General features: G+C 41.6%; 2 protein-coding genes across 8 annotated transcripts in view; both read left to right on the forward strand.

Moving 5' to 3' along the window:
* Positions 1-4,260: 4,260 nt before the first annotated feature.
* Positions 4,261-26,001, forward strand: part of HAF01 (HAC13 protein (HAC13)) — a 46,304-nt gene continuing 24,563 nt past the window's right edge. For 5 of the 7 annotated variants that reach the window (XM_078579117.1, XM_078579118.1, XM_078579116.1 and 2 more), the window contains exons 1-11: positions 4,261-4,922; positions 5,352-5,458; positions 5,772-5,834; positions 5,929-5,968; positions 6,537-6,791; positions 8,371-8,477; positions 10,922-11,069; positions 11,226-12,279; positions 12,385-12,587; positions 12,680-12,917; positions 13,990-14,326. In XM_078579117.1, coding sequence (XP_078435243.1) covers positions 4,871-4,922; positions 5,352-5,458; positions 5,772-5,834; positions 5,929-5,968; positions 6,537-6,791; positions 8,371-8,477; positions 10,922-11,069; positions 11,226-12,279; positions 12,385-12,587; positions 12,680-12,917; positions 13,990-14,326 — 2,604 coding nt within the window. In that variant the 5' untranslated portion in view covers positions 4,261-4,870. Of the gene's footprint in view, positions 4,923-5,351; positions 5,459-5,771; positions 5,835-5,928; positions 5,969-6,536; positions 6,792-8,370; positions 8,478-10,921; positions 11,070-11,093; positions 11,116-11,225; positions 12,280-12,384; positions 12,588-12,679; positions 12,918-13,989; positions 14,327-26,001 lie in introns of those variants that run through there. The other 2 variants (XM_078579119.1, XM_078579120.1) reach the window with 2 other exon arrangements.
* Positions 23,268-24,985, forward strand: LOC144706114 (uncharacterized). The gene is made up of 2 exons (XM_078579018.1): positions 23,268-24,550; positions 24,850-24,985. Exons 1-2 carry the CDS (start codon positions 23,527-23,529, stop codon positions 24,876-24,878), a joined length of 1,053 nt encoding a protein of 350 aa, XP_078435144.1. The 5' UTR covers positions 23,268-23,526; the 3' UTR covers positions 24,879-24,985.

Genomic DNA, 26,001 nt, shown 5'->3' on the forward strand with positions numbered 1-26,001 from the left:
GTGATGAGACGGTGACGTGACGAACATTTCGTCACGTCGCCGTTCGTCACGCATCGTCATGCGTCCCGTCACGTCCGGGGTGTCACGTCCCAGACGTGTCGTTCCCTAGTTGAGTTTGCATAACTTACTGACATAGTTCCTTCGTGCATCATGAAAATAACTTGTCACAGCCTAAGGGCAGGAATCTTGTAAAAACAACTAAGTTAGTCCACAAAGCTACCTTTGAGTGCACAAAGGATTTGTTATTGTGTTCACGAGCATTATAGCACTCTCTCTAACAAGGAGAGCAATCATAGGGGAGAAATAGATTTCTTATAAAATGCAATAACTTCAATGATATCCTTAAAGGTTATACAGGCCACCTAAGCTATAGGGCTGTCCATAATGACAGTGCCCCCTGACAACACAAAACGATGGGATGAAACAACAATGATAGCTTAAAACATATGGTTAGAAGCATTTTAGGGCTTGAAATGCCTGATCAGATATAATCTATGCATTTTAGTACCCGTAGAATCTGTAGAAGGATATTTGTGTGGCTTGATAAGATTTCAACAAGACAAAACAGAAGATCTTCTTCTCTAACAAGAAATAGCAAATATATCCTATATATCCTAGAAGAGGAATAATATGTTAGAAGATTTTGTTGGCCTCTAGGTACTTTTTTCTACAGATCTTGTCAGCACTTAGAAGATTCACCATATTGGCCCACCGCCTTCTGATGGGTCTCATGAAATGGGCTTAAGGGCTACTTCAAATGTATTACAGGAGAGTTTATGCAATCATGGGCTATGTAAAATATACTTAAAATAAAATCTATGATCACACCCTTTGTTGCCTCATTAGTCAGGTCGTTCAATAATTGGTTGCAACCAATCAGGGACAAAACTCTGCATTGATGACATTGACAAGACGGCGTCGGTAATGGTGGAATCCCCTAGTTCCTCGCGTAGCTTATCATGAACACAATTGAAGCATATTCGAAAGATTTGTAATGTGATCTTTCAGGGGCTTGATTCTGATTTTGAAAATCATTAGTTCTACTTCCACCAAATCATATATAACGTGTAAGATCCTTAATATGATTAAAGTAATGCTATATCTAGTATCTAGAATCTCAATTCACCTCAATGTAATTTTATGCATTTGTCCCCCACCTCAATATGCCACATTGTTTCCCCTAGCAACACACCTCCCACCCATATCCATTATTAGATATTTATAATCACAATTCAATATATATAAATAAAAATAAAAAAAACAAACACGTAAGCAGGTGAAACGCTCGTAATTAAAGACTTTATATGCTATATGCAATAAATCTTAAAATGAAAAAATCACAAAGCATGTGTCAATGCAAAATAAAAGTGACAAAGTATAATTAAGTATTATAACTAACACATAGTCAAAGTGATGTTTTTAGCTAGCGTAAGATTTTATGAGAAATAATTTGGGCCAGTTTTTAATGCACCCACTAATGCAACCAAAGTTGGATAGTGACCGTTTTGGTGCATCAATAGGTTGTGACGATATCTTCCTTACCCTAGAAACCAATCAAAAGTTTTACCGTATGAATGATCACTCTTGAAATGAAAGGATACAACTGTCTTTTGTGCACATACATGCTGCCCAAAGCATCTTTTCCTTTAAAGGCACTGGGCAGATGGTGATAACATATAATGACATATCCAACACTCGCTCTGCATTTGAGAATAGATGATTACTACATGTACAATTTCTGTGACACTACCCATTCAAAATAAAAATCATCCTCTGTTAACTCTAACCATGGAAGTCTAGCTTCAAATCTCAACGTGATATTTTGTATTTTATTGATTAGATTGCTCATGATTTTCATATTTAATCGTGTGCGCGTTGGAGAATGAATCAGTTTGACTCATTCTAATATGGTTAGAATAACAATAGATGTGGTGGCATGTAAATTGATTATGTAATGTGGATTTTGGGGTCCAAATCAGCATGATTCATAATTTGACATCTGGAAATAAAATGCATGAACATATCAAATATGTGAATTGTTCGTTCATTGAGTGAACACCTTCAAAACATTTAGATGTCTAGGCACTAACCGTATCTACGTGATCCTTAGATGCCAGATCTCTTGTTCTTTCCCTCAAAACACGCGTTTGAATTCCAATTTTCTCTTCGTCGAGTCTTATAGAAAGTAGCGCCTAGGAAGAGGAAGAGAATAAAGGGGGCTCTAAAACAGACTCGCATGGATGTCAAATGAGGGTGCCTCCCTCTTTTATCGTAGGACAATTCTTATAAAATTTCATGGGAAATTTTGACAAAATCCTGACTTTTGATATATTCACAATGCAAAAAAATACTATGTATGTAATCCTCTAAGCCCATTTATCGGTCCAATTAATTACTCAAATGACCCAATAACATTTATCAAGCTGACGTTATTAAATAACTATGTAACATTCAGATTAATTTGTCAATAATCAATTTGATCCAATCGATTGATTAACGCGACGACTTGTGGGTGCTAAGCTACACTTCGTACCCAAAATATACAAATGAGTATGTCATCTCTCTCGTGGAACCTTTAGCATCATAGGTTGTCGTGTATGTATAATCCATCATATGTACGAGACTTTTGAATGGATGATGCCATGATTAAACATCACTCCCTCGTAGATCATTATGATTAGTACTTATGTGTGTTTAATAATTAGAGAACACCTTATTTTTTGTTTTCACTACCCTGAACTAGGCATCTACACTATTCTAACACAGAAGGTGGACGATCGCATCTTGTAAAAAATCAACTTCATGAACTTTTTAATGCATCCGAGCTAGGACGATTTAGAATCTCATAAGCAGAGACTCATTGATCATAAAGCAAACACAATTGTCCATCCATAATATATCTTCGGTATCTTGAGTCTAAAGACTACTTGCATGATTGTGACACGAATCTACCTAACTGACATGGACTCATATGGATCGATTTAGAGAACTCTTTCCCAAAAGAGCACCTGCTATTTGTCTAAATTATGTTCATAACAATTGTTGTGGGATTGACCATACTCTTTATTTGAGTGGGACTAGACAATACAATTATTTCTGAATATTTTGATGTGATTCTCAAGTATCATTCAAGTATGAATAGTTAGAACACATGTTTAAAGACCAAGGATCACCATAATATGATCTCGTCGTGATTCACATACTTCAATTATGAACATCACACATGCATCATAATAATTATAATGCATCAATGAAACATTGAATGAGGCGTGGATTATGCAATTAGCTTGAGGGCCACATATTTCAAATAATGCTATAGTTAGAACTTGGATATTTATTTTTATTTTACTTATACTATAATAATGTACTTATTTCGTACATTATAACATATAATTTTGCTTTCTATACTAGTACACAAACTATTTAAAAATATTGTAAATATTAAGTCGGATATCAGAAAAACCAAAAACATATTGTAAATATTTTAAACATTTATGACTGATATCTGGTACAAACATCCAAACTCCATGCCGAAGGTAGATTGCGATATCAAAACGGAGGTCACCACTAGATATTTCTACTATAGCAACCGAAATATATTGTTTTTATTTTATTATTATTATTTTTTTAATTGGGAAAAAACGCGGTGCCAAGTACGGCCAACACAAGGGTTGTGCTGTAGAATGATCCAACAGTGCCCTGGACGCCATCCAGGGAGGTTATATATATTAAATGAAGTGTTTATACGCGTTTATAAGTATGGCTCGAGCATAAATGTTCCAATTACACCCCAACCCTACTCGCCCACGCCCATGATACAAATAAGAAAAAAATACAAAGGTGATACCGGTGCAACTCCTAGAGAAGGTCGCAGGCGCCCATAGCATGCTCGTGTCTCGCGTACGTGGTGATGTATAGAGTATAAGCAGTGCTCACGCCATCATTAGATATCATCATGGAAGTGCGCAAATATTTAATATCATAATCTGATAGCCGAAATCTGAATATCATCATCGGATCTTAGATTTCCCATTTTGCAATAGCCAGTTTATTGGTGTCCAGACTAGTGAACACAATCATGCCTCCAAAGGCTTTTAAACCTCCTTAAAAATAATGAAAATAGAATCAGAAGCAAAACCTGACAAACAGAACCCATAAACATGAGGTTTGGCCTTTTAGTTTACACTAACCTTAATTTTCTCCAATTGACGTTAGTTAAACTGTAAACCCGCCTTGGAAAAATAAATCCTGCTTATGAACTCCAAAATCTCTACGGCAGTTGAGCGGGCGGCCGACGAGCGCCACCGCCATTCCCTTCTCTCCACCGCTCGATCGTTCGAAAACCGTTCCTTCTCCTCTACAAAGTTCTAGCTCGCAGTTTCCGGCGCTGTCGCGTCGTTCTGCTGCCTCAAACGCCTCTCGCGGCCTCCATTTGGACGAGGAACTGAGGCATTTTGGATTCTGTTTGGGGTAATTTCTGGCCTTGTTATCATAGTGCATGGCTGAAGCTTCCATCGAAGTTGTATGATCATCAAATTGTCCTTCTCGCCTTTGAACGATCCAGTGTTCCAATTCAAGTCAAGGACTCGTCTTTTATCTTCGGTTATCTGGGCAGGAATCGCTTGTGCGGGTAAAGTGAGGAAATCAGCGCTCTGGGTTTTAGGATTTGGGCACGCGGTTGTTGTGTCGTTGATTTCCTTTTTTCCCCGATGGATTTATACTTTCACTGCCCTTGTTCTGCAAAGGATCAAGTATACAAATAGTAGGTTTACATAGACGGGGTGGATTTTACTTTACCCGCTGGTTTGATCATTGACAAGAGCAGAAAAAATCGGATTTTCCTTTTTTTGGCTCTTCACGGACAGAAGAAATGGCAGCCTGCGGTGGCGATTCCCTTCCCTCTCACGAAGCTCCTGAAGAAGGTTTGTTTTCGTCGACGAGATGCTTAATCATTGTATTTAATCTTTGGTTTTCGGGGCATATCTTTTCCGTTAAAATTGATCTAACACTTTCTATGATGCTTTAGGCGAGCAACGAATTTTGGTATACATTTCGATCGGTCAGCTCTTCATCTTACGAAATAATTTGTATATTTTTGGATCTGTTTACACCCATGTTTGTTCACACCTCCGGTCGCCCTTTTTCTTTCTTCTCTCGCTGATTTGGGAACTTGAATTAACCCGAGGTCCTCCTTGTCTGACATTGGACTTTCATTCTTTATAATGATTAATTCAGGGGGTTATTGAGAACCTCAGCAATATACAGCCATGCTCATGCATAGCAGAATAACTCTAAATTGAAGTCATTATATCTTTACGATTCTAATGTCTATTTGGCGATTTGTGTTTCAGATGATGAAGATGAATATGAAGACCAGGGTAGCGGGAGTCGCCTCCTTGGTTTCATGTTTGGAAATGTTAATCACTATGGAGATCTCGATGCCGATTACTTGGACGAGGTATTGACTCGGATTTCAATAATTTTTCTGTTCCGTTGATCATAGAAGCATTAAAAGACGAGGAATCAAATCCAAAGGAAATTATCGTCAAGCTTTATTTTTTGAAACCATCTTTTCCTCACGGTAAAAACTATATGAGGCTTGATTATTAATTTAAAGTAACCATGGACTTATTACTCCGAATTTTCATATGTGCCTCTCCTGTATGTCGGTGGAAAATTCTACCCGTCCAGAAAACTTGAAACTATTTTACCTTATATTGTGGTAGACAACCATCATTTCCCATTCTCTGAGCATTTGAATTTATTTTTAGGATGCTAAGGAACATCTCTCTGCGTTGGCTGACAAATTGGGGCCATCTTTGACTGTTATCGATGTAAGGATGCTGTTAACATTTTAATTTGTTCCGCAATTGTTTTTTTACTGTTTAGATTTTATTTTTATTTCTGGTTAATTCTTCTTTGTTTTAGGGAACAAAATCCCCTCCTGCTGGTGAAACTGCAGAGCAAGGTAGCTTTTCCGATGACTTTGGATTTGTTTTGCTTTTAAGTTCTAAAAGTCCATATACTATTGATTCTTAAGAGTCCATGTGTAACTTAAGCAAAATATGTATTAGCTTTCTTTCGTTTTCATGTCCATTTTGATTTCAATGAATCTGCTTATTGTCATCCGTCAAATAAAATCATACATATCCCCCAACTGACGTTCATTATTCCTTTTTTGGATCCAATTGCAATCGGGTCCATATTAATAGGCTGGTGTGGATTAATAGGCGTTCATCGGGTCCATATTTCCTAAACAGAAAAAAGGGAAGACTGTGACAACGATTTCTGGATAGTCTTGGCAGTTTTTCGGCCTTTATATTTGTAGAGGATCTTTCTTCAAAAAAACAAATTCGTAGAATATCATTTTGTATCCTTTCAAGAGAGCTTGATGGTTGTAATATGACATTTGAAATATTATGAATGCATTTCTAGAATACTTGCCTGTTTATCCATGCTTCCTTTGTTTTTATCATATTTTTCGGTTATTTTTCACTCTATTGCCTCATTTGTGATGTCGTTGTCTTATTTTTTAGATTATGATGAAAAAGCAGAAGATGCTGTTGATTATCAAGACATTGATGAACAATATGAAGGGCCGGAGGTCCAATCAATACCAGAGGAAAGTTCTTTATTACAGGAGGCCTATCTTTCAAGAAATTTCTCTGAGTCTTCTGTAGCGCACATAGTGCCTTTATATGATGAAGAAAATTACGATGAGGAAGAAGGTGATGAGGGGGAAGTTGAAACTGTGGAGGTTAAGTCTGAGGCTGAAAGAAGCCTGCCAGCAGGTTGTGTCTCTTACTTTCCTAGTATCTTATAAACTTTTAAAGACAGGCAGTTGATCAATGTTTTCCTATGAAATGAGTTTCGATTGATAGAAGATTTGAATTTTTCGGACTATAATTCGGTCATCCAGATATAAAAAATCTGTTCCTCTCACTTGATGAATTGACCCATGCAGTTGCATCCTCTTGCCTGGGTTTTAAGCGAAGGGGCTACGTGTATTTATAGGGGTAGGCAATCGTATCAGCCAATTTCCCAGAAAAGTGATGTCAGCTCCCTATGCTGAAATTTCAGAACTACAGTCCGGATTAATTGCAACTAATGAAATAGAAGCCTTATAGACTTTGGTGATTTTCTGTTGGTAATCAAATGTATTCTTTGACCAACCGTCTAGCATCATTTTCTTCTGGGGATGTTCCGAAAATAATGTGCAGGTCGTCTCTCTGCATCATCTATATAAAAAAAGCTTGTTTCTCTGCACAATATATATGAACAATAGTGCTTAGGTTGGGAAAATGATATATCCCAAGATAGAAGGATATTGAATCCCTTGTAAGACCTTGAACTTCAATAATGGAAGACGATGAATTGTTCAATGTTCACCACATAGAAGGGCAGAGCAACGAGAGGGAGATATTCCTGGGGAAAAAGAGAAGGAAGAAAATTACCGTCGAGGGTTCAGCTTCATCGCCCGAGGGTTCAGCTTCATCGCCTTCCGACGGCAAGTTGTCGGTCGTCTGCTTCTCCTCAGCTAAGCTCTGATACCATGCCAAGATCGTGTCGCGAGAAGGCAGTAGAAGACTCTCGACGGAGAATAGAGAAAGGGCAAGAATAGACAAGCCCTTAGGGCGACTGAAGAAGAGCCAAAAAGGGGTAATATTTTCCATTAAGCTTAGGTCAATATATACAGGAAGCCTCATAACTGCTAGTTGGGCGTATCACATGCTGTACGTCACGTGATACGCTCTTAACAATTACAAAGGGCGGGCAAAGGATCACGTGACAAAACGGTCGTTGCTCGATGGGGAGACAGTGTTGGAAAAACTCAGGGATGGAGATTTACTGAGAGAAAAAGGAAGATGGCTCAAGAAAAACTCAGGGATGCAATTCCAGCCCTAACCTGCTCCAAGGTAGGGGTTAAGTAGACCCGGTAATGAGCTGGGCCATCATGTCCGGACTGTGCTTCTCTTGGGATTTGTTCCGCTTGTATATCTGGCATCTTATGTTACAAGAAAACAACTTAGCAAGAGTACTCAACTTGTCCGAACTCCAAGAGAGGCCATTTAAAAAATTGTTTCTTAGGAATTTTTGCTGTACGGTGACATCTGTTTGCTTAAGAGCCAAACGATAACGCCAAAAAATTACATCTTTTTTCTTAAAAAAAAGATTACGTGTTTACCTAGTGTTACTAATGATTTTTATCTTTTTTATGAACAGTATGATTCTTATTCATATATCTACTTTTAGTTACCCTTTCTTGAAATCCAGAAATCAAATTTGGCAAATTTTTTTACTGAATCAAATTTGGATCGGATCACCTGCCATATAATTGTGATACGATAGTTGTTTTTTTCCCTCTTTTAGATGAAAAACTTGAACCGATTTCAGAAATCGAGCAACCCTTTGACAGCACGTCTGCTGTAAGATCCCCTGAGGATGGTCAAACTGTCTTTGATGCAGAGGAGTTTGAGGTGATTTTCCCTAATTTTGTAGTGTCGTGTCAACACTAATATCTTGTCCAAATTTATTTTCTTGCTGGTGGCATTTATTGAAAGATCACTTGTGAAAAACGTGAATGTGCTTTTTTTTGAAAATGATTCAAGGCGGCCACCTGACAAAGCTGTAACCACCCAAAACGTGTATGTACTGATGTGGATAAAACTGTAATTCTTTAGTTGACAATTAACCCCCGTATGCCTGTCGTTTGAGTTGTGAACTGGAATTATCACACTTGTCTGACCTAAACGTATTGCGTGCCGGCACAGCTGTCTTTATGTTTTCAAAATTCATTTTCTGGTACCCTTTTTCATGATTTACCTGTAGTTCTCAGATGTATGGAGGCCTAATGTTGAGATATAATAGATAATTTGGGTGCGGTGCACCGGGTCTCGAAAAGATTATGAGAAACAATCATTTTTCACCTACGTTCTCCTGGGTTTCTCCAATTTTTAAACACCCATTTAGTTTTTGAACCCATGATTGTTCTGTCAGCCGAAACATTGTTCTTTTAGTCATTTCTTTCTCTGTCTTTTATTCATTTTCTATTTTTGGATACCTTCTCGTATTGGGCCTTCTGTTATTAGCCCACGTAGATGTGCAACTTGGCATGTATATAAGCCAAGGAACTCTGTCAGAAACATTGAGTCAAGTTAGCTTTCATTTTCTTGAATCTCGATATTCCTCTCCTCTCTTCCCTACAGTGTCATTGAGAAATTGTGAGAGAAGAAAGTAGAGAGAATTCAAGGTACATTATTGAACACGTTCGCTTTCAATAAACCCTTGCATTTCCTGCAAAAAGGGAAAGTTAGCAAAATGAACTCAGGAAAAATTGTTTTTTTAAATACATGAGGCAGTCACCCAAACTAATCGGTAAACACGCAACAAGGACATACCTCAAGCCGTAAGGCTCCATTACATCTTTGTTCATCCTCTTCCCTCTCCAACCCCAACTCGAGGGAACCATGATGCCATGAGGCTCTATTACATCTTTGATAATAATGCCATGATCATGCTTTGGATATGCGATGCACCTAGGCTGCCCTGTTTGGTGGGCCTGAAGACCATATCCCACGACACTAGTGCCAGCTCTCGGCTCTGGTCAGTTCCAGTGTCTTTCCAAAGAAAGTGCCTCATCAAACCTTCGAGTCTCCGACCAATTCCAGTAGGCATCTTGAATACTGAGAGATAAAATATGGGGATTGCTGATAGGACTGCCTTCAGTAGTGCCAGCCTGCGGCCTCTGGACAACACTTTGGCTTGCCATCCTTCCAGCTGTCTCTTGACCTTCTCTATCACCGGCTGCTAATCCACCTTAGTCATCCGCCCTTTGGTTAAGGGAAGGCCCAGTATCTCATAGGAAGTTTACCGGTCAGTGTTCCCAACTCAGGACAAATTGTAATTTATTGGTGGAGAAGAATTGAATAGTGCCAATTGTAATTGATGTATCTATTTGATCTTTTTGTTGTGATGCAATCACATGCAGTTAATTTGTTTGCCAGTGAAATTTTCTTTGTATGATTCTGATAGAACCCCACTTCTTGCTCAGCAAGGGGAGTGCTGAAGTTTCTCAAAAAGGCAATAGTAGTTTCACAAACGCACTAGCAACAAGGCAATGAGGTTCAATAGATATGAAGAGGATAGGAAATGGGGAGTGAAGGGATGCCAGGAGGCCGAAGATGTTCGCTTTTCACTGTGTCGCTTACGATCCAGCCGCCGGTTCTCCTGGAGGAGGCAGTAGGAAGAAGATGGAGGTTAGGGCAGAACGAGAGGGAAGAGAGTTAAGGAAAGGGAGGAAGAGGCTTACGAGGGTTTTTCCTGCCTTTGCCTTCGTCTCCCCTTGTCTTATGACTCACGGTACTCTGTGAGTTATAACATTTTATGGGTTGGACTAGTTCTGGCTTGGCTCCCTGCTGCCGTTGATACCTCTTGATCGGTGTCTTAACAGATTCATAATTTTATTGTTTTCCTTGTCTTTTTTTATCAACCCTTTGATTCATTTCTTTCTAATTACATATATAGCATGTGGATCAAATTGATGACTTCTTATCAGGGTTTGTCTACTTCTTTCTATTAAACTTTTCATGTTCTGCTTTTATCTAACATATATGATGGTGCTCGGAGGCAAGATATTCTCGGTATCAGTATTTAGACATGATTTTCTTACATAAAACAGGAGATATCCCAATACTCAGCATTCTTTTTTTTGTATGATCCCAAGACTTAAATCATGATATTCTGTCACATTTTGGTTAGCCATGATTATTATTATAACTCAGTTTGTCCTGGATTTCATGCTTCGTTTTGTCCTTAGTATTGTTTTTATTTGTCTTGTGGTCCTCATGCATCTATTCCCTTATCATTTGCAGACATTTCATCGATTGCTGATCTGTTTTTATTATTGATTCGAACGTTATAGGAAGACGCTACTGCCCTGGAACTGTTAAATGACTCAAGTGGAGCGTCCCTTCCTATTTTATGCATAGATGATGGGACTGTCATATTACGTTTTTCTGAGATCTTTGGCATCCATGAACCGCTGAAACGGGTGAAGAAGAAGGACAAATGTAGGTATCATTATCCTACCGTGTTTCTGACACGAGAAAATGCTTGGTATTCTGCTTTTCTTGTACCATGAGCCGATAGTGATTTTATTTAATCTTTTTATTACCTAATGTGAAAGTCCCTGCCTTCTAAGCACTTCATTTGTCAACAATCTGCAGCGAGGGTCAGAAACGCGGATCTTGTTTCCAACGTTGAAGAGGACGAAGTTTCATTCTTGCGTGCTTCTTTTGACAATCGATTTTCTGGCAAAATTTCTCGTGCAATGCACGATGCATATGGTCAGGGTAAAGAAGATAACGATGGGTTGATGGTCACTGACCTGAAAAGACACACTTGTTTGCCCTCACAGCCTATGAAGGAGGATGATCAGAGGCATGAATCTGTTGAATGGAAATCTGAGATTACTCACGATCTGTACCCACTTCATCAGCTTCAGTGGGAAGACGAAATTTTTTGGGGTAACTCACCTCCTCCGAGTCAAAGATCCACATGTAGTAGTGAGATCTCTGAATGTGACAGCGAAATGTGCACAAGTATTGAGGAAAGACAAGAAGGTTTTGATTTCACCAAGAATGGATTGCCTATTGTTCCAGAGAGCCATTTCTATTTGTCTGATGGTGGTTCAGCCAAAGGACGTTGTCCTGGGGAGTTATCTGACAAAAAACAGGTCCAGCCAGTATGCAGAAATTTTAATCCCCAGGCACCAAGTCTACGCACGCTGTTTGAATACGATGAAACCTCAATTGCTAAAAACCCGGATGGTCACGATGGTATCGATTTTAATGAAACTCCCAGGAGCTTTCGGAGGTTAACCCAGCAGAATAAGGAGCTTTCGGAGGGGAACTGGCTGGATCAAATTATTTGGGATTCAAAAGATCAAGTCCCAAAGCCAAAGTTAATTTTTGACCTGCGGGATGAACAAATGTTATTTGAAATTTTGGACCCGAAAGAAGTTGGGCATCTTCATTCTTATGCGGGTGCAATGATTATGAACAGATTGTCAAAAGCGACTGGAGGACAAGTGTCTGATCATTCAGGGCAGACTGGGATCTCTATAGGAAAATTTAATATCTCCAATGACAGATATTACTCGAGTCGCAAGATCGGCCAGCAGTCAAAGAATCATACGAAAAAACGGGCAATTCATGGTCTTAAAGTGTTACACTCTGTCCCTGCCCTTAAACTGCAAACTGTGAAGCCAAAATTAAGCAAGTGAGTAGAGCCAGTACTTTATCTTTTCTAAATTGCAAGTCTTTCCTTGAAAATCAATTATTCTTCTTCATATCCTATTCACATGATTCTTCTTGTCATTGCCAGCAAGGATATGGCCAACTTTCACAGACCCAGAGCATTGTGGTTTCCCCACGTTAATGAATTCATAACCAAGATTGAAGGCGTGCCTAGCTCTCAGGGATCCTTTAATATAATAGTGAAGAGCTTGGGAGGGAAGGGTACAAAATTTCGTGTCTCTCCGGATGAGATGCTACTCTCTTTGAAATTAAAATTTGGAAAGAAGCTAGGTTTGTGGAACTTCATATTTTTCCTCTATTTTTTTGTTGTCACTGGTGGTGGTAACGATGCTGAATGGCTAGAATTGATAAATGTTAACCAGATTTCAAAGAACCGGAGGCTATGAAAGTTTTTTACATGGGAAGAGAGTTGGAGGACGATAAGTCCCTTTACTCTCAGAATGTCAGACCAAATTCACTACTTCATCTCATACGCACAAAAATATATGTGTTGCCAAGGGCCCAGAAATTGCCCGGAGAGAACAAACCTCTTAGACCCCCTGGAGCATTCAAGAAGAAATCCGATCTTTCAGTCAAAGATGGGCACGTGTTCCTCATGGAGTAAGATTTTAGAAACCAAATTTGAAATCTTTTCAGTATTCATCTTCGTCTTGAACACTGTCCCAATAATCCACAGATTACGGCTGCATGTTTTATGGAATATAAACCTTTGAATGTTCTTTTTCCATTTCAATTATTTTCTAATTTCCTATTTTCTGAAAGCTTCATTCCATGTCTGTCGCTCAGTTGCATAAATTACCGTGTGGTTTCTGCACGTTTTCTCTTGGTCATCGCTGTTATGTGGCACGAATCAAACTTTGAGAATCTGTACGAAACATATATTATTAGTTTAAATGCTAGCTTACAGGAAATGTATCGTTCATATTTCGTACTTAAACAAAATATATATATATTTGACATTTCTTTATCATAAATAAATTATGCAACAAGTGCATGGAGATAATTGTAGTTCTATTTTTCTTAAGAGTCATTGTTCCTGTCTGGTAGATTTTTTTATTCATTTTTTGCGCTTGGATGTTTTTTGTCATAACAGGTTTTTTGTGAAATGTCTTTTGAATGAGTTGTCAAAGAATAGTTGAAGCAACGTATGAAAAATAACTGAGTCCATCTCTTCGAGTCGTGGCTGAGGATGTCTAGGGAGAGCATATGAAGAAGAATAATATTGTCTGTATCACATCATGAGTACTCTTATATTTGTTATCTCAAATATTTGTTTTAAAAAAAATTGTGATCTCAAAGTCAATAAGATCACTTAAAAGGTTAATCTTTCCGTGTGCTCATTTCGAGCAGTCCTATTTATCTGGATTTATGTCATCTATAAACGTTTATTCAGTCTTTTAAAATAAAAATAAAAATAAACGTTTATTCAGTGTCACATATCTTGACTATTTCAAAGTTAAGGATCTCATTTATGGCCAAAATCTGCTCTCCTACTTTTAGTCTCATAAGGTCTTTGTCATTATATCATCTACAATGGGTGTCAAATGATATGGTTTTACTGAAATCATTGACGTTAATCCCTCCCTCTCAGAGTTACTCTTTCATCTCTTTAAATTTCTTAAGAAATTATTTGGCTGTAAACTTAGATTTTACTTCATGGTCATTGATATAGATACTGCGAAGAGAGGCCTCTTCTTTTGGGAAATGTTGGGATGGGTGCCAGGCTTTGTACTTATTACCAGAAATCTGCCCCTGGAGACCAAACGGCCACAACCTTGCGAAACTCAAACAATGATCTTGGTAACATTCTCTCACTTGAGCCAGCAGATAGATCCCCTTATCTTGGCGACATAAAACCCGGTTGTTACCAGTCCTCTCTGGAAACCAATATGTATCGAGCACCACTATTTCCGCACAAGTTGCCGACAACGGATTATCTTTTGGTCCGTTCAGCAAAAGGAATGCTTTCATTACGTCGGATCGATAAACTCTTTGCCGCTGGACAGCAGGTACGTTTTATAGTTGTATACTTTGCCCAACAGAAGGGTGATCTTAGCTTATGACAGGCATACGTTGAATTCTGAATAAATAGTTATATGAGTAAATAAATAGTTATAGGCATAAGTTTCATACTGTGTAAATGCCGGTCAGGATTCTATATGAGCAAATAAACCATTTTGCTGGATCATCAACTGATTCAATTTTTTTATTTTTTATAATGAGAGATCTTACACTTGGTTGCTCTGATTTTATGATACCTGCACATTTGATGTATAAAACACGTAAATATCTTAACATACATTTATAAATGTCGACATTTCAACTCAACCTTGTTCGTTAAATTTTCTAAAGACTGGGAGGCTGAAACATCCACAATTTCTTCTAACTGTTAGGACATTGTTTTTGAAGAAAAAGAGTGAAGATTACTCAAAAACGGTGATCAACCCGAAATTAATTATATATATGTTCTTGAAAAAGTACATGACCAACCAGCCTGGTCCCTCTTCCGTCCTGCGCTTCCAACTAAACCTGTAGGATATACAGTTCTCCACATCAGGTTGGACGAAGTCCAGCGACATGGCCCTTCCCTAAAACACCAACTCATTGGGTGCAGCCATAACACCTAGAGCACTGCGAGTAGCCTTCCTCACCTCTAGCGTCCTCTGCACACACTCCCCCATAGCAATCTCCAGCATGCCTCGTTGGATGTCACATCCAACCCAATGAGCTTCTGCGAGTCAAAATTGCCTGTGCAAAGGAACACTAAAAAAACAGGTGAGCGCAGTCTTCCTCTCCTTGTGCACATATAGGGCACAATATTGATGTGTCTGGGGTTATGCGCTTTCGGAAGATGCATGTCATAATACGTCTCTTAAGAAGCAGCCGTCCAAAAATCTGCATTTTTAATGGGATCTTCTGCTTCTATAAACGTTGGTTGGTACGAATGATGGTCTCATCCTCTGTTGTATGGATCCTCTATTAAACCTCCTGAACTGAAATGAGCTTGGCCCTCCATATCCAGCCATCCCGTGTTTCAATGGCAGTGTAAGATGGACTATTTCATGTTCAGAAGGTCTTCCAACCTCTGATCTGACAATGCACCCTCCAGGATCGTGTTCCATGTGTCGTCCCAACTATCTCGTACCAACGCTTGGGGTGTCTATGCCGGCAAAGAGGCAAGGGAAAGTTTCTCGTAGCTTGCCTCTGGCCGACAGTCATCTGTCCAGTATCAAAATAAGGCTTCATCCCCCAGTTTGGGTTCAAGAAACCCCTGAATTTGCGGGAAAAACTGTCTCAGGAAATGGATGCCCCTTTGATTGCTGTTCCCACCCTCTGTGCTCCACGGGGTGGCATTTCACCTCCCACAATATCATCGTAGATCCACTACTGTCGACAACCTGGGCCCTTTCCAGGAGAAATGCCTAATCAAGGATTCCAAGTGATTTCCTGCCCCCTAAGGCAGCTTGAAAACCTAGAGGTAAAATATCGGGAATGCAGAAAATATTGATCTTAGTAATAAATGCCGGCTAACTCGTGACAGCATGCGGCTCTGCCAGCCCTCTAGTCTCCTCTCCATCTTCTCAATCCGTGCTTGAGATCTGCCCCCACATCAAGGGTAATCCCAGGTAGCGCATGGGAAACGTCCCAATGGGAGTCCCCAAAGCCTCAGAGCATTGAGAGTCATCGTCTCGTGTAAGGATGAACCCACAAAAGCGGATTTGGCTCGACTTATCTGCAATCCTGAGAAGTCTGCAAATAGGTCTAATAGCGTCGAAAGATTTTGAGCTTCCTCCCCTGAACTCTCCATGAAGAAGGTAGGGTCATCTGCATACTGAAGTAGTGGAATGCCCGTTGGAATACTCTCTGGCTGAAAACCCTTCAGCCTGCCTTGTGCACATACTGTTAGAAATCATTCTCCAGCTCCCTCTGGATCTCCTCCTGTCTCCTTCACCTCCAGCTAGGGTTTCCAAGGAAAGAACAGAAAACACCAGTTACGATTTTTGTCATAGGTCTGGTTTAAATACCAGCTTAGTACAGTTTAAATGGGCTGTGCTCATTATCCTTAGGTCACTTATTCTCTCACATGAGAGCATAAGTGACTTGTGCATGTGGGTCCACTTATAACACGTGGGGCCCACTTACAGATAGAAAAATAAAAAAGGAAGATAATAAGATACAAATAAGATGACTGGCTAACACCCCTCCTCAAGCTGGGTATGGATGTTGCTCATGCCAAGCTTGGACACCAGCCGCTGGAACAGGGGACCAGGTAGGCCTTTTGTGAATACATCAGCTGTCTGCTCCAAGGATCTCACAAACATGAGATGAATAAGGCCTGCATCAATCTTTTCTTTGATGAAATGGCGATCAATTTCAATGTGCTTTGTGCGCTCATGCTGGACAGGATTATGAGCTATCGTGATAGCGGACTGGTTATCACAATAGAGCTTCATAGTCAACTGAGCCTGGAACAACTTCAGATCTTCCATTATCCCTCTTATCCACAGACCTTCACAGATCCCATGAGCCAATGCACGGAACTCTGCCTCTGCACTTGAACGTGCCACAACCTTTTGTTTCTTGCTCCTCCAAGTAACCAAACTGCCACCAATGAAAGTGCAGTACCCAGATGTGGATCTCCTGTCTACTGCTGAACTGGCATAGTCAGCATCTGAATAGATTTCGACAGATAGTCCACCACCTCGGGTAAACAGGATGCCTTGACCGACTGTTTTCTTCAGGTATGCCAAGATACGATATGCTGCCTGTAGATGAATGTCATAGGGATCACTCATGAACTGACTCAGAGTACTTACTGTGTACGATATATCTGGGCGAGTATGATTCAGGTAAATTAGTTTCCCTATGAGTCTAAGGAGCCTTTGTCCACTGGAGAACCATCACCACCCTTTCCCAATTTAACATTCACGTCAACTGGGGTATTTGCTGGTTTTCAATCTCGCATTCCTGTTTCATCAAGCAGATCAATAATATACTTGTGTTATGAGATAAACATACCCCTTTTAGAGTATGCCACTTCAATTCCCAGGAAATACTTCAGGATTCCAAGTGACTTGATGTCAAATTGTTCAGACAGTTTGCTGCTCAACTCCTGAATCTCTTCCCTGTCATCACCTGTAATCAAAATGTCATCCACATACACTATAAGATCTGTCAGTTTTCCAGAGATACTATGCTTGATAAATAATGTATGATCACCATTACTCTGCCAGTAACCAAAACTTCTCATGGCTAGGGCAAATCTTCCAAACCAAGCCCTGGGGGACTGCTTAAGGCCATACAATGCTTTCCTTAGTTTACAGACAACATCTGGTTGATCTGAGAGCTGGTATCCCGGGAGTGGAGACATATATACGTCCTCCTCCAGGTCACCATGCAAGAATGCATTCTTTACGTCAAATTGGAGGATGTTCCAGTCAAGTTTTGTTGCCAAAGCAAATAATATCCTTATAGTGTTAAACTTTGCTACTGGGACAAAAGTCTCAAAATAGTCAATACCATAGGATTGAGTATAACCTTTGGCAACCAGTCTAGCTTTGTATCTTTCCAGACTTCCATCAGCTTTGAACTTAGGGGTGTACACCCACCTGCATCCAACTACTCTCTTCCCTTTAGGAAGGATAGTCAATTCCCATGCCTGATTTCTCTCCAGTGCTTCCATCTCCTCATCCATGGCTCGCTTCCACTCTCTATTTTCAAGTGCATCTGATAGAACTCTTGGAATGGATATATTCCTGAGAATACTCACAAAACTTGCATACTGATGGCTTAGATGACCATAGTACACATAATTACTGAGTGGATATTTTGGTGCCTGTCTACAACTTCTCACACCCTTGCGCAGTGCTATCGGCCACCTCAAATCTTCAACAGCTTGGCTGCTCTCTGCTTCATCTACTGGCCCTTGACTTAGTCGCTGTTCATCCACTGACTCCATATTCTCAGCGGTGACTCCCCTCTGTATTGTATCCATTGTTGGAAGCGTGTGTTCAACTGGTTGTAAACTCCCTGTAAGTTTGTCAATCTGTGGCAATTCCGTCTGAGATGTATCAGTGTTCAGTGTCTCTGGTGGAGATTTCATGTGCTCCTGGGGCTTATGATTCTGTTCGGACCAGCTCTCATGTGGCATAGAAAGGAATTGGAGACCTTGTGACTGGGGATTTGGCTGAAGGGCACCTTCTTCTGATTGGGACTTGAAGTACATTTCCTGTTCACAGAAAGTAACATCTGCAGAAATAAGAAATCTGATACGATTCCTTTGAGAGTTTACGAAAGAAGAAAGAAGAAAGGAATATTGGGCAGTGAGCCAGCTGGCACTAATGTGCCAAAATAACTAACTATCTTGAAAGATAGTTAGTTAGGAAATAAAGGCAATGATATAAATAAAGGGGAGAGACGGACAGAAAGGGGGGGGAGGTCTTCGAGGTTTCTTGGAGTGGGATTTCCGAGAGGAGCTGGGCCTGCATTCGGCTGAAGACTCGTCGGGATTTCTCGGTTGCTGAGGAGCACGGAGTATACTCTTAAGGGAGCGGAGAGACGGGAGCTATGGAGGAAGTAAGATCCAAGTTGTAAGTCGACCACCTGCATTGATTTTACGTTTTGTTTTACCAATACGATACCAGTAGTGTATCAAAATCTTCTGGATTCAGGATGATAGCACCTGTATCCCTTCTGGGTACTGGAATAACCAACAAAGACACACTTGATTGCCTTTGGGTCCAGCTTCCCGGATTGCACATGCACATATGCTATACACCCAAAAACTCTGGCCATCAATCTTCAATCTCACCCCTGGAAAGGTTGACATCATCTGATCAATTGGACTACAATGTCCAGTCACTTTTGATGGTATTCTGTTTATAAGATGAGTTGCTGTCTTCACAGCTTCACCCCAGAAATGCTTGGGCATATTCGCTTGGAAGAGTAATGCCTTGGCAGTCCCCAAAACGTATCCAATTCTTCTTTCAGCTAAACTATTCTGCTGTCGTGTATTAACGCATGAAGACTCATGGGTGATGCCTCTCTCAGTAAAATAAGAACTGACAGTGGCATTAAAATACTCCCGAGCATTATCAGGCCTAAACGTTTGATCTGAACACCGAACTGATTGTGTATCATTTGACAGAACTGCACAATAGTCGATGTAACTTCTGCCTTAGAAGTCCGCTGATAGAGCCACATAAAACGCGTGCAATCATCGATAAAAACCACAAACCACCGGCAACCTGATAAATTTGTCACTGAACACGGTCCCCAAATATCGCTATGGATACAGTCAAAGGGAACTAAACTTCGCTCATTCAAACTTTTAAATGAAGATCGTTTGTGCTTAGCTAACTGACAAGCTTTGCATAACAAAGTACTAACATCAACACCATTACGAATTGTTGGAAAACATAACTTCATGAGTTCAAATGCCGGATGACCAATACGCCTATGTAGCAACTGAATCCTGTCTACGGCCTGAGACAGATTCGTCGAGGAGAGGCAAGGGGTGGGACAATCCTGGAGTAGGAGCAAGCCATCTTCCCTCCTAACAGATGAAGTCTTCTTCCCGGACACCTTGTCACACAAGAAACAAACATCACTATCAAGTACAAATCTCCATCCAGTATCATGAACTAATCTTTGTAATGATATCAACTGTGCCCTTAGCTCAGGCACAAGTAAGACCCCTTTCAGAGTGCATGCATGGTTGATATAAACATCATCAGTGCCGATCACCGGTAGTATGCCTCCCCCTGCTGTGAGTACTTTGAGTGGTTCACGGATGGATGAATAAGTAATAAACTGGGAGCTATGTGGAGTCATGTGGTCAGTAGCACCCGTGTCTAAAATCCAGGAACTACCAGAATTAAAAAACTGTTTTACTCCAAGGAGTGCATAGCTCTCACCTGAGCATGCAAGGGATGTGGAGCTCAACAATTCTTTGATCTGTCGGATGTCTTCTTTCAGTTGCTGCACTTCCCCTCCTTGCTCTTCAGATGACTTTCCCTTTCCAGATGATGCCTCCCCAGTCTCATGAGGCTGTGTAGTGGTGGCAAATGCCCTTTTTGACTGTTGCTGGTTCTTCTGAGCTAGCTTCCAACAGTTCTCCGTAGTATGTCTTCTCTTCTTGGATTATACACAGAACATATCATCTCTTGTGTCAGTTTTAGATCCTTGAGGTTGACTTGAGTTGGCACCTTGTTGCCAAGAACTGGTAACCCCCCCAGGGGAGTCGCCTTGAGCAGGTTGAGTCTTCTTTGTGGAAAAAGTGGCTGAATTTCCCTTAGATCCCTCTGGTCCAATCTTCAGTCTTTTCTCTTCGTCCATAACCATCCCAATAGCATGATCCAGATCAGGTATGATCTCTCTGTGGAGAATTTGGCTGCACACATTTTCATACTCTTGGTTGAGGCCCATAAGAAAGGTAAACATCCTCTGCTTGAGAGTGTACCGGCGTTCACTGGAGTTTAGGTTATCAACTGGCCAATAATGATCTCTCTCTCTCCATATTGCTTTCAATCTGCAAGCAAAGGTCATCACAGTTGAATCTCCTTGCTTGGCTTGTGAAGCTTGCACCATCAGATCATAACACCTCCGGTCATTCTGCTGCTTTGCACAATTCTTTGTAATCTCATCCCACATTGTTCTCACACTGTCAACATACAGAAAGTTATCTGCCATATCACTGACCATGATCCCCAGAAGCCATTGGCGAATCAAAGATTCCTCAGACTTCCAAGTCTTGAAATGGGGTTGCCCTGGATCAACTGGATCATCAGTCAGATGGTCTGAGAGGGATCTTGCTTCCAATGACAGCTCCATGTGTTTACGCCATTGGAATCCATTGGTCCCATCAAACTTCATGGGAATGTCTGGCAATACAATAGTGATCCTCTCTTTCACAGCTACTGCGGCAGGTGAGTTGTCCCGTGCCTCCTTCGTCATCGGCTCCAGGAATCTCCCTTCACACAGTGTACTTGGCTTGCTGGAGGAGTTGGGAGGGAATATTGGTGACCAGAGAGAAGGCTCACCTCAGCTGGTATTAGATTGTCACACACTCTACTCCACTCCAGATGCTCTGATACCATGTTAGAAATCATCCTCCAGCTCCCTCTGGATCTCCTCCTGTCTCCTTCACCTCCAGCTAGGGTTTCCAAGGAAAGAACAGAAAACACCAGTTACGATTTTTGTCATAGGGCTGGTTTAAATACCAGCTTAGTACAGTTTAAATGGGCTGGGCCCATTATCCTTGGGTCACTTATTCTCTCACGTGAGAGCATAAGTGACTTGTGCATGTGGGTCCACTTATAACATGTGGGGTCCACTTATAGATAGAAAAATAAAAAAGGAAGATAATAAGATACAAATAAGATGGCTGGCTAACACATACCGTGACTGTACAGGTGGGGGGGGGCATTTCTAGGGCAAATAAAAGGGATGCCAAGGGGCATCTCCATTGTTGGGAAGTCTCGCTTCCTCATCAAAGCCCACAAGAAGTCCTAATCGAGCAAGTTGTACACCTTTGCAAAATCAGCTTTCCACATGAAACGTTTCTTCCCCTATCTTGCCGCATCACTTTTGATTTCCCCCACCACAACTGCGCTGTTGATCAGCTGTTGACATGGAATGAAAGCAGACTGAAAGGGTCTGACCAGATCACCAATCAACTTCTGGAGCCCATTGACCAATATTTTTGCCGAGACGAGGTAGATGGAGTTTGATAACTGCTAGAACAATTTATCTCCATTTGCTTCGCTCTTAAATTAATTTGGCTTATCTGAAAAAGTATTTTCCTGTTATAAACTTTTGATTTCACATTAGATGTGCCCGCATGCCTTCCATGTTTGTTTATCTGATACCTTAGACCCGTCAGCTAAGTTCTGACAATTATTTATATCTTTAGAGGGCAGCCTCTTGTAGAATATCATGCTTGTCTCAATATTTGGCCATACTTCTCATGTGTTGAAATCTCTTTCAGCCTAGCATATGAAACAAAGATTTTAATTTCCAGATGAGTTATCCATTGGATATCCTCAAAGATTTTAATCTCTTTCTAGATTAGGGTTTAAACCAGATGGATTTCCTCAGTCTCACTGATAACGAGAATGAAAGAATTGCAGGATTGTGAACTGATTTTGGATGCCTATCCGTGTATCTGTTTAATTGTCAGACCAATAGGAGTTTCAAGTCATCTTTGCTCTTAGTACCTGTACCATTGATTCTTGCCAATCTACCTTGCAATGTTTTTTCTGCTGTACCTCCTTCAAATTTTTGCCTTAGAGATATCATTGATTGGAGCGGGATTTGTAGTTAACTTTGTATTTTTTCAAAGACCGCATACCCTTGATCGAGTGATATTGTGCCATTCTGAAACCAAGTCTGACCTGCATCTGGCTCTACCATGAGTCCTGATTATTTATTGGCCAGTCAAACTCAGTAGTCAAGAGTCTTTTGGTGAATCAGAGGTTCATCATTCTCTCTCTCCCTCTTCCTCCTCCAACTCCAGCCCACATGGCTCATGGATTGCTTAATCTTTCCCCTCTGTCCGTGTAATGGACATATTCCTCCACATGCTTTTGGAATATCAAATCAATTAGTATCTGGATCTTATCTCTCTTCAAAAAAATCTGGAACTTATCAGACTTCTTGTTGAACTGGAGCTGATGTCTATATCCCTCTCTCTATCTCTCTCTCTCTCTCTTTCTGCCCTATTGTAAGTGGGCCACCTTCATATAAGTGGCCCACAGAGGGGACTTAATTAATATCGGAGGCTATTTGACCTCCTCCCACGTGGAATCCCTTAGTAAAGGGTTACACGTGGGAGGGGCCTTTAAGTGACTCCCACGTGGGAGACACATGTAGGGGCCCTTAAAAGGGCCCCAAACCCTAGCCGTCAGAAATTGGAATCATTTTTTTTTCTCCTTCATTCTTCCCTTTCAGGCGCCGCCCCCTGGGCTGGAGCACCTTCAACCTCCTCCAGCCCTAGTGGGACCTCTCAGTCTTCCTCTACTCTTTCTCTCTCTCTTGTGATGCTATTCTAACATGGTATCAGAGCTCTAGGAGATCCCTGGAGGCCCCGATTTTGCTTCAGAACATCCCTCCAAGCTTTCTTTTGTTCTCGAATCCCTGCTAGGGTTCAGGGCAACGATTTCAGAGTACCTGTTGGCGGATTGGAACGTGTGAGGAGCCACTTGAAGCCATGGCAAGCCAAGTTGATGAAGATAGTGGGCCTGACTCTGGAAACTCAGGCCAGAACAGTTCAGTCTTGCACCTGCAGGAGCTGGGAAGGCCTGCTGTAGTGTTTCCCCCCTCAGAAGTAAAGTTTGATGGGGGAAACATGTTTGAATGGTCCAAGATGGTGACTCTGACAGTCTATGGCTGTCTGTTGGGAGATCATCTCACAGATCTGCCCAAAGCTGTTGCAGATCCAGAGTTTAAAAAATGGAAGGCAGAAGAGTCACTCATACTAAGTTGGATGTTGCGGTCGATGACACCGGAGATGCGCCGGGACTTCCTCTACTGCAACACTGTTAAAGAACTGTGGGATGAGATACAGCGCTACACAGCAGAGCAGTCCCATGACTGGAGGATTTATGAACTAAGAGTGCTGGAATCACAGGCCCGTCAAGGGACTGAAAACATCCGCCAGTATTCTTCACGCCTGAAAGCCATTTGGAGGGAGACTGATCATCTTTGGCCCACACAGAATCCGCTGTCTGTGGAGCGCCAGTATATCCTTAAGCAGAGGATATTCACCTTTCTGATGGGATTGAATCAGGTATTTGAAGCTGTTAGGAGTCAACTTCTCCACCGAGAAAAACTGCCCACTCTCGAGGAAGCTATCAGCGCCACTCTGCAGGCCGAGAGCAGATTTGGGGTCACACCCGACTCCCAGGGGCAGAATTCCTCTGCGTTACTAACCAAGAAACCTGAGGGTCGAGGCGGTCCTCCCGGAGGATGGACAACAAGGCCAGCACCACCAAATCCAGCAGTAGGTGGTGACGGTGAAGACAATCGTGACTCGCTATTTTGCAACTACTGCAAAAAGCGCCGTCACACCAAGGAGAACTGCTGGAAGCTTGCTTGGAAGAACCAGCAATCTTCATCCGGGAAGAAAGCTCTCGTGGCGGCCTCGGAACCCAGCAGCTCAACTGCTGCAGTCACGAATGTTCAAGTCGAGGAAATCCAGGAGCGCCTGAGTTCGACTGCCCTCGCTAAATCAGGTAATTCATCTTCCCCTGTATGGGTGGGCGATACCGGGGCAACGGATCACATGTCCCCTGAAGGATCAATGTTTCAAACTTATGTCCGAGCTGGTGGTCCTCACAAAGTCCAAACTGCGGGAGGAGGTTCCTTGTCAGTCAAGGGAGTGGGGGATATATTGGTCGACTCTATCGGAACCCTCAGGAGGGTATTACATGTCCAAGATCTACGGGCAAATCTGATTTCCATACAGAAATTAGTAGATGATTACGGATGGCGTTTTATACTTGACAGTGACAGCTGCTTTCTCTGTGACAAGGTCTCCGGGAAGATGATTTCGTCCTTTAGACGAGAAGACGGACTCCTCCTCCTCGATCGTCCTCTGCAACAATGCTTGGTGACGCAGCGAAGTCGGACCGGGGAGGAACGGGTGATGCGCCTACATCGACAAATGGGACACCCACCTTTTGACTTGATGAAAACTTGTTATCCTCGTCTTTTTTTTGGGGTTCTGGACGATGAGTTGTTTTGTGAAGCATGTCACTTGGCGAAACATCGCCGAACAAGTTTTAAGTTGATTGATGATCGATGTCTCTCACCTTTTGAATGTATTCACAGCGACGTATGGGGACCCTGTCCTGTGACCAGCCTTACAGGATGTCGGTATTTTGTTGTGTTTATAGACGACTGTACAAGGGCGATGTGGACATACCTACTGAAGTCGAAGGCGGAAGTTTCAGAAGTTTTGATGAAGTTCTGCGAGTTGATCTCCACGCAGTTCGGGAGGACTGTGAAGAAATTCAGAACGGATAATGGTTCTGAATTTTTCAACGAAACCGTAAACTCCTACCTTTCAAGCCGCGGCATTGTACACGAATCGTCATGTGTCAACACTCCTCAGCAGAACGGTCTGGCGGAACGTCGTCTGGGATACACTCTGGCCATGTCCCGTGCATTGCTGTTCCAAGCGAATTTGCCGAAACACTATTGGGGTGAAGCCGTCTTAACCTCTACTTATCTGGTGAACCGGACACCAATGAAAATTCTGGGATATCAGTCACCGTTAAGCCTGCTTAGTTCCTCCTTCCCGCGACTGAAGTTGTTCTCTGGATTGCCGGCTCGTATCTTTGGGTGCTGTGTGTATGTTCACCACAATGGCAGCAAGCTCGACCCACGGGCACTAAAGTGCATCTTCGTCGGGTACTCGGGAACTCAGAAAGGATATCGGTGCTACCATCCCTCATCCCGGAAGTTCTATGTTTCTGCAGACGTTACCTTCCGAATCTGAATTTTTCTATGGATCGGCAGAGCCTTCAAAGACCGTAGCAGACGTGACTCCAAGTGGAATCGAGTTCCTGTCCATCCCGGCAGTCAGATATCAAGAGGAACCTCCTAGTGATAAACAGTTGCTTGAAACTCCAAGTCCATGTGTGGATAGTGCAGAGGGCACTGCACAAGACAGTGAAGAACA

The sequence above is a fragment of the Wolffia australiana genome, chromosome 7 (assembly GCF_029677425.1).
Source record: "Wolffia australiana isolate 7733 chromosome 7, ASM2967742v1".
In the NCBI taxonomy this organism is placed as follows: domain Eukaryota; kingdom Viridiplantae; phylum Streptophyta; class Magnoliopsida; order Alismatales; family Araceae; genus Wolffia; species Wolffia australiana.